The sequence below is a fragment of the Eriocheir sinensis genome, chromosome 33, assembly GCF_024679095.1.
Source record: "Eriocheir sinensis breed Jianghai 21 chromosome 33, ASM2467909v1, whole genome shotgun sequence".
Classification (NCBI taxonomy): Eukaryota; Metazoa; Arthropoda; class Malacostraca; order Decapoda; family Varunidae; genus Eriocheir; species Eriocheir sinensis.
The window spans coordinates 16,707,210-16,722,023 of NC_066541.1; the positions used below are offsets into that span (position 1 = coordinate 16,707,210).

A 14,814-nucleotide genomic window follows, 5' to 3' on the forward strand; every position below is an offset into this window, starting at 1 on the left:
CTACCCCTTTCCCTCCTTCCCTTATCTCTCCACCCCCCCCCACACACACACACCCTGCTAAGCTTCTTCCTGATATCTGCTCTCTTTCCTCCTTCCCAATATTTGTCCGTTTTCTTCTCTTTTCATATCTCTTGTTCCCTATCTTCTTTATCGTGATAGCTACTCTTTTTCGTCATTCCCAGTACTTATCCATTTTCCTATCTTCCCCTTTCTTATTCCTTCATACCCTCTCCTACCTCCTGTTTGCTATTCTCTCCTTATTTCTACTCTTTTACACTCGCCCTTCATTTACATATTCTTTCTCTTCCTCTTCCTTCCTCAATACCCTTTCTTTTCTCCCTTTTTCTACCCTTTTATTATCTAATCTACTATTCCTACCCTTCCCTCTACCCTCCCCTTCATCCCTTCGCCTTCTCTACCCTTTCTCTTTCAACACTTCCCTTCCCGTCCCTTTCCTTTCCTACCCTACCCTTCCTCCCATCTCTTCTTCCCTCTCCTTCTCTACCCTCTCTTCACCCCTTTCCTCCTCTTCCTTCCCTCCCATCCCTGCCTATCTGATATCAAGAAGTCACTCACATTAAGTTAAGGAGAATCGGAGGTGACTGAGTGCAAAGAAGTCACTCTGCAGATCAACAAGACTAATACTTAATCTCTCTCACCTGGTGGCTTAATATCGCACCTTTGTTACCGTCACCCCAATGATATCTGCACCTGGACCCAGTCAACTCAGGTAATGTGCAGTGCTTTATTATCTTCCTCCTCCTCCTCCTCCTCCTCCTCACTTACTCATGCACTCACTCACTCACTCTTTCTCTCACTCACTCACTCACTTACTCTTTTCATCCCTTTCCATCCTGTTCCTCCTCATACTCAGCCCTTATTACTTCTCCTCCTCCTCCTCCTCCTCCTTCTCCTACTCCTACTCCTACTCCTCCTCTTCCTCTTCAGCTTCATTAAAAAAATATTGCCGGAGAGCTCTTGACACGACTCTTCATTATAGGACGAACTTTTTAGCAACTCTCTCTCTCTCTCTCTCTCTCTCTCTCTCTCTCTCTCTCTCTCTCTCTCTCTCTCTCTCTCACCGTTTAATGAGGAGAGAGAGAGAGAGAGAGAGAGAGAGAGAGAGTTTTAATCTTATCTCTAGGTTTTCTACACTAAAATAATTGCTTCCTTGCCAACACACACACACACACACACACACACACATACACAGGGTTCGCCTAATCATGATATAACAAGTCTGCAAGTATCTCTCTCTCTCTCTCTCTCTCTCTCTCTCTCTCTCTCTCTCTCTCTCTCTCTCTCTCTCTCTCTTCTATTAAAGGAAATATTGAGCAGCAAAACCACAACTCTTGCATTGGGTAGAAGTCTTGCATTGGAGAAAAGTGTAGAGGCAAGGCATTGATATATTGACGGTAAATCTGTGCAACGTCTCAGCCCTGGAATGTATTAGTGAGGCAGAGAAAAGCGGAGGAAAGAGGAAAGGAAAAATCCATTAGGGATAGTGGAGGATAGGAGGTAGAGGAGGAGGGGGAGGAGGAGGAAGAGGAAGAAGAGATGAAAGTCACCAGAAGGAAGAGGATCAAGGAAAGGGGCAAAAGAAGTTGAATAGGAACGGAGGAGGAGGAAAAAGAGATAAGAAATGAGAAACTGTCTTTGAGAGAGAGAGAGAGAGAGAGAGAGAGAGAGAACCGCAATTTCTCTTCACAGTAAATTCAGTATATTACTAAATCCACACACACACACACACACACACACACACACACACACACACACACAAAAGCCAACCAAAAATCAGCACGGTTATCCACTAAATTCAAACGAAAGAAAATTTTCAAATGAACAAAGAAAACTGAAATGTAAAGCAGACTACTGGGCAACGTGCGCCGGGATATAATGTACATCTGTGTGTGTGTGTGTGTGTGTGTGTGTGTGTCGAATATGATGGGATGAGTGTCATTTTGGATCCTAATGCATTTACAAACGCTCTCTCTCTCTCTCTCTCTCTCTCTGCTGTTTTTTTTGTTTTGTTTTTCAACTCCCAACGAGAAACAAAGCATATGACATTACAAATCACTTGCCTCTGCCTATCATTCCCTGGAGCCTGCGTGTTAATTAAAATTCCTAATTAAGATTCTGCCTCACGGACTGAACGAGAAATAATTAGGACCCTGAGGCATGGGAGCTATTTGGTAATATTCGTGGTGGTGACGAGGGTGAAGAGAAGTGAGGGTGGCCAATACTATACAATTAACAGCATTCCACTTTCAAGTTTCTCAATATTCAGAACGTATAAGTGTCTGCATGTGTGTGTGTGTGTGTGTGTGTGTGTGTGTGTGTGTGTTGCAACTGTTTAAGATTTTGCCACTACATGCTCCAGTGTCAATTAATGTGACGGAGATGAGCACCGAGGCCACGCCCAGCTATAGCATATGCCCGTAACTTTACCTTAACCTGCCCCTCCTACTTGTATATTCAGCTCGCTTTTCCCATGAAACTATATATATATATATATATATATATATATATATATATATATATATATATATATATATATATATATATATATATATATATTCGTGTTATGCCCCTGCCCTGTTACTCTGCGCATTATTAAAGGAGGAAAAGGAGAAGAAGAAGCTGCCATGACTGCGAATTCGTATCAGCAATAGGTGGACAAGCCCCTAGCCTGGCACACTGAGCAGTGTAATACCTCTAATTAATTCATGTGTACCTTGGAGAACCTATTAATGTTCAGTCTAGATACAGAGGAAGGCCGTAATCACATGGGAGGAGGGGGCTATTAGGGAACTATACGACCCCCTCACCACCCACCCTGATCAACTCCATCATTACCCCTCAAAGAAGTTCCTTATTTAGAGTCATAATATGAAGGCTTGAATGAGTTATTGTAGTAGAAAGATAGGTAATAAGGGATAGAAATAGTCCCCGCCCGCATCCCATTCCCGACAATCCACCCCATTATTCCTCCCCAACCCCCATCCCCATCACACGTACCCCAACCCCATCCCTCACCCCAAACCCCATTCCCCAACCCAACATCCATCCCCAACCCCATCACTCGATCACGCCTCACCCAATCCCACCCACTCCCAACCACATCTACCCCCCAGAGCAGTGTTAGCGTTTTATTTAAGTTAGCGGCACCACACACTCTGCAGCCCCCATTTTCTCTTCTATATTTCCCTCAGTGTCATGTCAGTCCTGGGAGGGTGAGGTGCCGTTCCTTGTGGTGCTGTAATGCCGCTCTCATATGCACAGTACAAGAAGCAATGGGGGGCGCTGTTCCCCACGCCTTCCAGCTTCCTCATCTTCATCATCTACATGGCACTCTTCATCAACCAAGGTGGGCAGGGGAGGGCGTGGGTTAAGGGTATTATTGGTCACTTCCTCATTATCATGGAAGTGGAGGGGAGAGGAGCAGAATACAAACGTTTCCTATTATTAAACTTATTCTTCCAATGTTCTGAGTATTGTGAGAGATTGACGAAGGTTACTGTTGCTCCTGGAAGTGTGGCGTTGGTGAATTACACTTTTTTATACGATCCAAGTCGAGGGAAGAACAGAATTTGGCCGCTGACCAATCAAACGTTTGTTTGTTTTCGCAAACGTTTTTTGACCGAGTCAGTGAGGGAGCCGCTGATCTTTTCACTTCCAGTATGCTTTTTCATCTCCTGGCCGTGTGCCGTTCACGAGATATTTACTGGCTTTCATTGCCTTGCTTCTGTGTTAAGTTCCTGCCCGGTGTGGTTCAGTTGAGAAGAAGAAAATGCATCCCCCTCTCACCAGTGCCTTTCATGAGATGCTTATTGGCTCATTATATTATACACAATTATCATATACATAATTTTTATACATTATATACAATTATATATAGTAATAATATCCCTTTCAAGAAAGTGCGAATTCAATGAAGACAAGCCACCTTTCATTCTTCTCATTGCCAGGCTGCTTTCCTCTGCTTTTCATTACTGTATATATGGCAGTAGCATAGATTGCTTCATTGTTTGCACACTTACCTATAGTATTACTTGTTTTATTTTACCTGTGGTGCTGCCATCTCCATCCTGGTAGAATTAATCAAGGGTAATTCAGGTGAAGACTTACCTGGTTTAATTATGAGCCTTGGGACTCTCCTAAGATCACCTGTTACTTCAGTAGCAAGCCATTCTGGTAAATCTTTTTATATCTTTTATACTGGTTGTCAAAGTCCTTATGATTTCTTACTTTAATTAGTTTTCTTAGAAATATAATATAAATGCAAATAAAGTAAGTTATGCCCAGGCATTCATATGATACCTATTAACCTTTGAATTAAACCTCTAACTATTGACTGTTTTCATCTCTTGCATCACATGTTATCTCCCAAAACAAATTCTATTTATCATTTAAACATCTTCAACTTGTCTTACATCGAGAGTAAAATACTAAAAAAAAACTTCCAGCACCACATTCACTCAGCAGCATCTTGCCACCTACCTGTTAGCTCAGTACCGGTAGGAATTTTTTTTTTTCCCCATGTTTTATTCTTCTTGCTTCAGTGTCACTATCTCTCTTATTTTTCATATCCATGTCTGCTCATTGAGGAAACTTTACTTTGGTCTATATCAATTTTCCTTTGATGGCCTCTCATGGATCTCAGTAATAATAATAATAGTATTATGAGCCTCTGTAACAGCAAGTAGCAGGAATTAATCATGAGTCTAATCCATAGGCATCATGGTCACTGCGTCACAGCAGGCGGACAGCAGTTACAGCTATAACACAGTGACGGTGGTGCTGCTAACGGAGGTCACCAAGCTGCTTACGTCCATCACCGTCTACCTGAAGGAGTAAGTCTGGGGGGCTGCTTTTAGTCAGTGGTCTTTAGAGTGTGGGTCATAACTCACCAGTATGCTGTACATTAGCAATTGTTTCTGTACCCCCTTATTACTATCACATATTATTCACATCCATGTCTGCTCATTAAGTGAACTCTGATTGAAAGACATCACCAAGCTACAGAAATGAAACAAAAAGTGGCTGCTACAATTCAGTGAAGAAAAATGTAGTCATGCACCTTGGGAGGGGATATCCACCATACCAGTACCAAATGGGAAACACTCCACTATTCACCACAGAGGCAGAGAAAGACATGGGAGTATATGTTACCAGGCTACCAGTCAAAGCCAAATCTGTGCCAATCACAGCGGACGGGTTAAAAACTAAAAGAGGGACCTGTGCCTAACGCTAGTAATAATCAGTTTTAAGTATTATATCAACAAAAATTAGAAGAGTTGATTCTTAGTTAAAAGTTGACCCACAGCAAACAACTCAAAGGCTAGTCAACAACACATTTATTATAGTCGTTACAGTAATGCAGATAGACTTAATCATTAAAAGGTGCATTATAGCAAAATTCATCATGTCCTTTCCTTTTTTCAGCAACTCCATTTGTAAACTCCTGGCTGATGTAAAACTCCACGTGTACAGTAAGTTGGGTTATGATTCTGTAACATTGATTTGCTTCCTTCACTCACTGCTCATGGAAACCTGTTTGTCATTATTTCAAGAACAATTAACTCTTGACTCTAAATTACTCTAACACTACTCTCTCTAAAGCTCTAATGACTCTAAATTAACTCTTAAAATTCACGCCATCTGGTTTTAGGATATATGCAGACATGTAATATCTTAGTTCATATTTTTTTTACCTTGGTAATCTGCAGTAGTGGGCTTTTTTTCAGGACATTCTTTTCTAGAGGAAGTCTTGCAGTATGGTTGCTTTAGCTTACTTGAAAGGCACAGGATTTTTGTATCTCCTTGCTAATAACTCGTGTGGAAACTCACTGAAACTACTCATAGCAATAGACTTCATATAACATCTATTTCATGACATAGACTTGCATGGCTATATGAAACTAATGTGAATATATTTTGAGCCTTATCTGTGTTTTGGAGAGGTGAGGTTTCTGTATAATGAATTTTTCTTGGTGACATCACTAACTAGTGCTAGACCAGCATTTTGCATGAGTTCATCAACCCGGTAGCAGCGACGGGCCAAATTTGTGCCATGATATAAACCCCCCAAAATAGATGATACATAATCTGATCACAAATGCTTTGATATATATTATGAAATGGTGATTTTTTCTCATTTTTCTCGCTTGGAGGCACCATTAACCCTTAAACACATACCCTATTAAATTATACACTAACATATACGGGGGTCCATGCAGACCCCAACTTTTGAAAAAGGAAAAAAAAATACTTCCAATTGCATTTTATTCAAACTAAAAGCACCATGGGCAATGCCAAACTTAATCCTGTTTCTGGAGAAACAAATATATGTAAAAATTGATAAGTAAGTATTAGAATGGATACCCCCCAAAAAAATCTCCAAAACTCATAAAAAATAATACACCTGTTCACAATACATTTTGTATCAGGCCCTCCCACGCAAGTACTCCCATGTAGCGTGTCCCAAGTACAGCCTGGGAGTGTGGGATGCAGCTGATGTACCCCTAGCATTCTGGCACCCCTACTAGTTCTGAGGCAAGCTGTCCAAAATGTTGGTATTTTATTAGTGAAAAAAAAAAATTCTTTGGAGTATTTTTGTACAAATGTACATTAGTACAGTTGCAATTCATAGAAAATTATTATTTACATTTGAGGAATGCAGTCAAGGCACTGAAGGAGGATGTGGCATCTGCAGAGAGCCTCCTTATACAACTAAAGCACACATTACGGCTTTTCCTAACATCTTTCCGCGGACACTTCCTGCACCGTACTATGCGAGAGCTGATGTTGAACAACACCGCCTACTTCATTGCTCCATTAGGACGCTGAACATCAATGGGGATGTTGCAGATGGTGGATATGTAGGATTGCAAGGGGAACTGAGGTGAACCAGTTGTCCACAGTTACGTTCCTGTTGGTGTTATGTTATGGTCTATGTAGTCAGCTCCTTCGTCAGGCAGTGTCCCAAGCCGAGGTTTCCTTGAGCTGGTGGATCTCCCTTCCCCAAGTACGGTTTTGGCCCCTGTAGGTACTCCCTTGTGTTGTCAGTTATAAGGACAAGTTTCAGTTTATACTTGGCAGGCTTATTGGGAATGTACATCTTGAACGGTCAGTGCCCGTTATATATGTAAATAAATATATATATATATATATATATATATATATATATATATATATATATATATATATATATATATATATATATATATATATATATATATATATATATACATACATACATACATACATACATATGAGTTTTTGGGGGGACTCACGTAATACAATGTTGTATTACATATACACATACGTGGGGTCGAAACAGGCACCAATCACTTCTACACTGGACACGGAAAGAGCGAGAGCGGCATGCACACAACATCGACAACATCAAAGAGAACACAAAAGCTATCAGGCATCACAGCTGTCTGGTGCCAATGAGGCGGCTGTGTTACCATTGAGAAAATATAGTGGGGTCCGATCCGATCCCCGGATGTGTTTAAGGGTTAAGAAACATGATCCCCGCTGCTACCGGGTTAAAAAAAACTGTAAGAGATTGATAACCTTGACTCCCTTGGTGTACAGCTGAAAATATCCCTAACACACCACAGAAACATTCACCTCATAACTGAAGCCAGTGCTTTGCCTCTTGCAGTCTTGGGGTTGTACATGGTGCCTGCCCTGTTGTACTGCCTCTACAACAATCTTGCCTTTGTCAACCTTGCTGCATTTGACCCCACCACCTACTTCATGTTGCTTCAGCTAAGAGTTGTGGTCACTGGCATAGTGTTTCAGGTACAGTAGAAGGAAGAACATGATGCGTCTAGTCTCCTCCCACCTGTAGTTAATAGATATCTTGAGCTATCCTTCCTGATGCAAAAGTGTAAGGGGCAGTAAGAGGAATAGTACAGCATGGTTGCAAATAATGCTTGATTTAGGCTGATATGCGAGTTCACACACTTGGAATTCACACTGTTTGATAAAATGTACTTAATGGATCATGCAGACCTACTCAAGTAACTATACAAGTTTTAGCTGAATATTTTGCAGCACTCACTGTTGACAAATCTATATGATTTCATGCTAATTTGGATTCTTCTTCAGTAACCAGTAGTAACAGTAGTAATAGTAGTAGCAGCAGAAGTAGTTATTATAATGATAGTAGTGGATGCAAACTCGCATATTTTTCCTATAGTACCTCATTATCTTACACACTCTTTATTTAAGTTGTATCATATATTGTTGTTACATTACATAAGACATTAGAGAGTATTACATACCTCTATAGATTACAAAATCTGTTTGCTACTTGTACCCTCATCTCCTTCAGGTTGTCTTCAAGAAGCAGCTGAGTAGGAAGCAATGGGTCTCACTGATCATCCTGACGTTGGGCTGCATCATCAAGCAGCTCAGCACCTTCAAGCGGGGCCCCGTGGCTGGGACGCCAGAGCCTGAGGCAGGGCTCACCAAAGTGCTCACCAATCTCTCCTCTGTCTACACCCTCCTGCTCTTGGTTCAGGTATGAGTTTAGGTTCTTAACTTTTTTGTTAGTACAGTTGCAGACAGAAATATCAATCCACCTGGTTATACTATAGGCTTTTTTAGTCATGGATTATCTATGAACTGTAAATAAATTGGTCCTCAATTACGCTGTGCTTGGCAGGATTTTTTTCCCTTTCCTCTCCATCACTAATTTTGCAACCTTTTGTTCTTCCCCTCCATTACTAATTTTGCAAACTTTTGGTCCTCCCCTCCATTACTAATTTTGGTAGGTCTTTTCCCCCTCCTCTCCATTCCTTTAATTTTGGCAGGTTTTTTGTTCCCCCTCCAATCCATTACCTTCACTTTGGCAGATCTTCTGTTCATGCCTCGCCGGAGTGTACAATGAGAAGCTGCTGAAGGACACGGGGGTGGAGGTGCCCATCATGGTGCAGAATGTGTTCATGTACATCGACTCCATCCTCTGCGGGGGTCTTGTGCTGGCCTGTCGGGGGGAGCTGATTTCAGCATTCACCTCAAAAGCGCTCTCACAGGTTTGTAGATTTCTATTTTCATTCATATCATTCACCATCATCACCATTGCCTGGGCTTTAGTCTCACAATCCCTTCAAAACCTTCCACCATCTCCATCCAGCTCAGAGGAGTAGAAGAAGCATATGAGTAAAATATTTGTTGTCTAAGTCATTTCAGTGTCTAGAACAATTCATGTTACTGACATTCAGTTATGAGAGGAAGAAAGTGTGGTGAAAATAGCAATTTTCTGCCACCCTCACCAACCTGTGTTGACTGCAGTGCATCCATCTGCCTGGATTCCCATTTGTGCCAGCAGCCCACATCCTAGCTACATTTCACACCCTCTAGTGCAACTATTACACAACATATCACAATCTGAATTTACCACTTCAGTGAGTTGACGCTTTATATATATATGAATAAACAAAAAAAATAGCAGCTATTTTTTATGATGTTTCAAGAACATTCTATGAAAACAATATCCAATGATTAAACCATCCGCTGTAATTGGCACAGATTTGGCTTTCACTGGTAGCCAGATAACATATATGCCCAGGTCTTTCTCTGCCTCTGTGGTGGATAGTGGAGTGTTTCCCATGTGGTATTGGTATGCTGGATATCCCCTCCCAAAGTGCAGGACTTTACATTTTTCTTCATTGAATTGTAGCAGCCACTTTTTGTTCCATTCCTGTAGCTTGGTGATGTCTTCTTGTAGGAAATCCCCAGTCAAGGGGTTAATGGTTAAAGGTGAGGGCGTGTGTTTCCCGGACAGGTGTGGCAGCCGTCAGTGGTGGTCGTGATCCTGAACAACGCTGCCGTGGGTATCGTGACGAGCCTCTTCCTCAAGAACCTCAACTCCATCCTCAAGACCTTTGCATCGGCCCTGGAGTTGGTCTTCATCGCCATCCTCTCGTGGGTGAGTGTGGCCTCTCGTCTTATGAATGAGGGTGATGTTGTGATGATGTGGTGGTGTGGTTTTGTGGTGGATGGTGTTGTGTGCAGGATCATGGAGTCAGAGGAAAAGAGAAAAACTGACATATTTGCACCCCTTAACTCTGTCTCCATACCATTGATCATGTATTAATGTATATTATTGTCAGGCTTTTTTTTCTTAACATATGATTTCAAGGGATAGATGTTCTGATTGTCTGCACTTAGGTTTAGGTATTCAGTGCATTATTTCATCTTGTGACTTGAGATGGAGGGTAAGGTATGTATATATTGTAATATCTCAAAGAGTAACTTAATGAAATATTACTGCACCACATCACTTTTATTAGTTAGCTATTGCCACACTCCAGAGCTGGTTAATAATTACAAAATTTAAACATATACCACTCTTTTCCCCAACAGATAATATTTTCCATTCCAATCGACCTGTGGACAGCGGCAGCCATTGCACTGGTGACCTATGCAACCGTCATGTATGCCCAGAACCCAGTAGTGAACAGAGGGAGGCTGGACGAGGTGGAGGATGGAAGACCGACAGATGAGGAGAGGGCACAACCTTTGATGAAGCCATACCCTAGTAGCCAAAGTGTTTGAGCGTGTGTCTGCATGTGTGTGAGTGTATATTTTTTAACTGTAGAATCTTTCAAGCATAACCTAAACTCCTGAACATGCCACACAGATGTCCTATTAAAGTTAGAACTACCAAAGGATTATATTACGAGTGTTTTAGAGCACAAATTTGACAGGTTGCGGTGCAGGCGTGTCGTGAAGGGCCTTTGTTTACCGAAGGCTTACTTACTGTGATTCTTCTGTGTTGGTTGTGTGTCCCTTCTGTGAGATATCAAAAAGCAATCTTAGTTGTTCCTTATTTAAGTGAACCCTCTTTATGTATGTATGGTTAGGATGTCTACTAGTCCACTGCAGAACAAAAGCCTTTCTCAACTTTCTCCACCTCTCTCTTCCTGATGTAAGTGTACTCCATGCTGCTTAAGTAAAATCTCTAATTTCATCTCTTCACCTTGTTCTCTGTCTGCCCTGACTTCTATAATTCCTGGGTTGCCACTTTGTTACTTTGGTTGTCCATCTGCTATCAGTTCTACGCATGAAAATTTATGACCTGCCCAATTCTCTCTCATTCTTAATCATCATTAGAATATTTTCACTCTCTGCTTCCTAATTCATGAAGCCTGCTCTTTCTTTTTCCCTCCATGTCACACCCAGCATTTTACTCCATTCTTTTTTTTGCTCTTCTAAGCTTTTTATCTATCTTTCATGAGGCTCTCTTCATGTGCTGCCCATAGACCTGGTAGGCTCTCTTGAGGGGCCTGGTGGACGACCCCAGCCCATTAGTGGTGCAGGTGAATTAAATTTTAAGTGGCTGCCGTGGTATATGACTCTTGCCGTATGTTAAGGTTGGCGGGACACACTGATAGCACACCTTTCTCTTCAGGGAGAGTGGCAGGTTGCTATTCATGATATTACTGTATTTGATTAAAGAACACTCAATGGCCTTGAACTTGATGCTATGCAATATGCTCTTATCAGTTACTTACTGGCAGTTTTGTGTCAGAATTTTCAATATTATCAGATTTTGGCATTTCATCCCTTTGTAGTGTTTGTTCATATTTCTCACTTCTATTTGTTTACTTAAAGTCATGTTAGGAATAGAGTATTTCAGAAGAAACATTTAGTATTCAGTAGAAATATCATGATTTCTTTCATAACCTGCAAGAAAATGCCTTTACTTGCGTGTTTGTTTCCAGCCTTGAGGAAAATTCATTACTTTCTGATGCCATGATGTGAATTTTGGTAATGCCAACATTATTATTTTTCCATGAGAACACATGGTGATTCAAGATGTTTTGTCAGTTTAAATATAAGCATTCTCCCAAATAAGTGATATTAGATTTGCATGAAACATCGTGCACTGGCTGTAATAATAGTTGAGAGTTTACAGAAGTGCTCCTTTGAAAAGAGTTGAATGAGGTGGACTGCTGTTGTTGTAGACTTAAGGCTTTTATGATTTTCCTGAGGTTAGAGTACAGTTTGCAGGCAAAGTGTTTTCCTGAGTACAAATAACAGGTAGGAATTCTTCTGTCCTAGTCACTGTGCCAGATGTGTCCCCCTCGCTGCCTTTAATGATAGAGAGAAGTGTTTCTTTCGTCTGATGTCATACGCTTCAATCAGACTTCTAATAACTTGGTGCTTCTTTTCCAAATGAAAGTTCCATATGATGGGAATACTTGTAGAGTTAATGTAGCCTTCAAGCCATTGCTGCACCCAGGTTGTGAGTGCCTAGAAAAGTCTGTGTTGACGTAACAAAAATAATATTGTGCATAAATCAACAAGCCAGGGATGCCGGATAAAACCCACTACTACTGACAGAAGCAGAGAAGTTCGGTAGTTTTGCCAAACTGTTCTATGTAAGTTATTTAGCTGTGATTTTACTCCTGTTTTATAAGTGAAAGTATGTATTTTACATATATGTCTTTATTTATCATTGCACTTTCCCTTAAACACTAAAGAAACTTGCATTGGTAACACATGAAAAGCACAGGTGCACCACTGATTGCCGTGGGAATGTTTTCACAACCTTACAGTTCACTAGTGCACTGGCTGCCTGTCTTGGTATACCACAGATGCCAAACAGTGCAAAATAAATAACATATAAATACAGATGTTGACACACCAGGTATATTGTTAACTGTCTAAAAAAAAAACACAAATATAATTATTTTATATTGACAATAAATCATACACTTTTCTGGTGGTGAAGCCAGTAATGCTGAAGGGTTGCTGGTTTAAAAACTTCCCATCGGTTGGAAAGCTTTGGGAGCTTTTATGATCAAAAGGTAATTTGATGCGAACCACTTTCAACGAACATAGGCCAGTTAAAAATATGGGTGACATGTGTACCAAGCATATGCATAGAAACTTATGGATCATTATACATATATTAAGTTTTAAAATTTAAACTTTTACTTTTGAGTCAAATATTTTAGCATGGCTGTGATTAATGTTTTTGTATGAGTAATCCAATACCTGTAAATGGATGTAATGATATTTAAAATACATGAACTATTCTGTGTACTGTGTTTAGTGGTTTCACTATGGAGACTGCCCAATCCCTTTCATTCACCCTGCAACCCCTTGCCCATGTGTAGCCAGCCTTTAAGCCTCTCTTCACCCTGTGTTTTGGTCCTCTCTCCTTCCAGCCATTCATGCATGTGGTATTCCCCAGTCCGTCCTTCCCAAGCCTCCTTCTAGATGACCCACCTTCCACCAGTGTCCATATGCACATGCACCAGCAAACAAAATTTGATGGTTGATGTGTTGCAAACTCTCCCTTTTGTTATGAAACTGTGGTTCACAGGAAGATGTGAAATACCTTAATGAGCAATAATAAGTACACAAAAATAGTGACTTAGGAGTCTTAAAATACAGTGAGAATATTATTCATCTGTACACACTGATGGAGTTAACATATTTTGTATACTACTGTGTTTTTAAGAGAGAGAGAGAGAGAGAGTAGATAGGTAGATAGATATAATATAGATTGGGTAAGAAAATCTATATTCCCATTTCATTATACACAGGAAAATAATTCTATACCTGCAAAGTGTGTGTTATCTCCAAAACTTTTCACCACCGATACACCTAAACACCTCTTCATAAAATAATACTAATGCACCATAATGTGTGGCATATCATCAAAAGCACATTTTCCAGTGTGCAAATGACTGTGCATATCACTAAATTTAAAATACCTTCTTATCTAATATAAAACCTACATCAGCAGTGCTTCCAATAAGAATCTGTTTCTCCTCGGTGTCTGGATGGAAGGCCGACTCTCTTGGCCTGCCGTATCTTTTCCTCAGAAGTTCCAGGCAGCTCCTGGTGCAGCCTGGAAGCAAAAAGAGATTGTGAGTTTGTTTTCAGTTGTGTGACATACATATACATCAGTAGTATGTAGCTTAAGTCAGTCTTCCTAATTTTCTTAATAGGTTGGAGGTATCTCAAAAGAACAATTTCTTCGTCAAAGGAATGCACACATGAATGGTATGAATAGACAATGAGAATGCAAGGGAATTCCACTAATCAGAAACAATTTCAGAATTTTTACACAAGATTTGCAAGACTGAGATCAACCCGGCAGCACCTGTACTTCTGGAGGAGCTCCTTGGCTTGGTTCAGTTCCTCATCCCCCTTGAAGCAGAGCCGCCAGTCAGTGATGCCAAGGAAATGTTTCAGCCTCCCTCTGAACTCAGACTGGTCATAGCATGGCACGTCCAGGTTAATCCTCTCTTGTTGCTCCATTCCCTTCATAACTGTACAGATCAAGGTATGTGTATATCCAGGAAAAACATCCTTGCCACTGAGGTATTGGATGAGCAAATAGGTAGCCTAATGAAAGGATTGCAAGATAATGTTATTCTATCAACACAGGTATATGCTAGAGAGGGCTAACCTAGTTTTGTGGGGAGGGGGGAGATTTACATAGAAAATCAGACCACACAGACCCCATGGTCCAGACTAGGTGGTCTGTCCTTAAACCCAAGTGATTCTACATTAATCAGATGGCTCCAAAACGTTGCATTTCTACTCTAGTTAATATTAAGTCCAAGGAAGTGACGGTTGAGCTTGTTTTTTAAAGGAGTCAATCATGTTACACTGGACCACTGAAGGTGGGAGCTTATTCCATTCTCGCACTACAACATTGGCGAAGAAAAATTTGGTGCAGTCTGAATTTATTTGTTTACATTTGAATTTTATGCCATTGTTCCTCGTTCGCAAAGTGTCATCGATCATCAACAATTTTGATCTGTCTACATT

At 40.7% G+C, this 14,814-nt stretch overlaps 1 protein-coding gene across 2 annotated transcripts in view; it reads left to right on the forward strand.

Annotated features, from left to right (window-relative positions):
• The first annotated feature begins 715 nt into the window (after nucleotides 1–715).
• Nucleotides 716–14,814, forward strand: part of LOC127006796 (UDP-galactose transporter senju-like) — a 35,222-nt gene continuing 21,123 nt past the window's right edge. Inside the window, exons 1-9 of one of the 2 annotated variants that reach the window (XR_007759762.1) lie at nucleotides 716–730; nucleotides 3,213–3,367; nucleotides 4,736–4,853; nucleotides 5,446–5,492; nucleotides 7,673–7,812; nucleotides 8,348–8,536; nucleotides 8,871–9,050; nucleotides 9,803–9,946; nucleotides 10,384–12,833. Coding sequence is in view for 1 of the 2 variants with exons in the window: in XM_050877135.1 (XP_050733092.1) it covers nucleotides 3,262–3,367; nucleotides 4,736–4,853; nucleotides 5,446–5,492; nucleotides 7,673–7,812; nucleotides 8,348–8,536; nucleotides 8,871–9,050; nucleotides 9,803–9,946; nucleotides 10,384–10,575 (1,116 nt within the window). In the remaining variant the exon portion in view is untranslated. Of the gene's footprint in view, nucleotides 731–3,212; nucleotides 3,368–4,735; nucleotides 4,854–5,445; nucleotides 5,493–7,672; nucleotides 7,813–8,347; nucleotides 8,537–8,870; nucleotides 9,051–9,802; nucleotides 9,947–10,383; nucleotides 13,077–14,814 lie in introns of those variants that run through there. The other variant, XM_050877135.1, reaches the window with a different exon arrangement.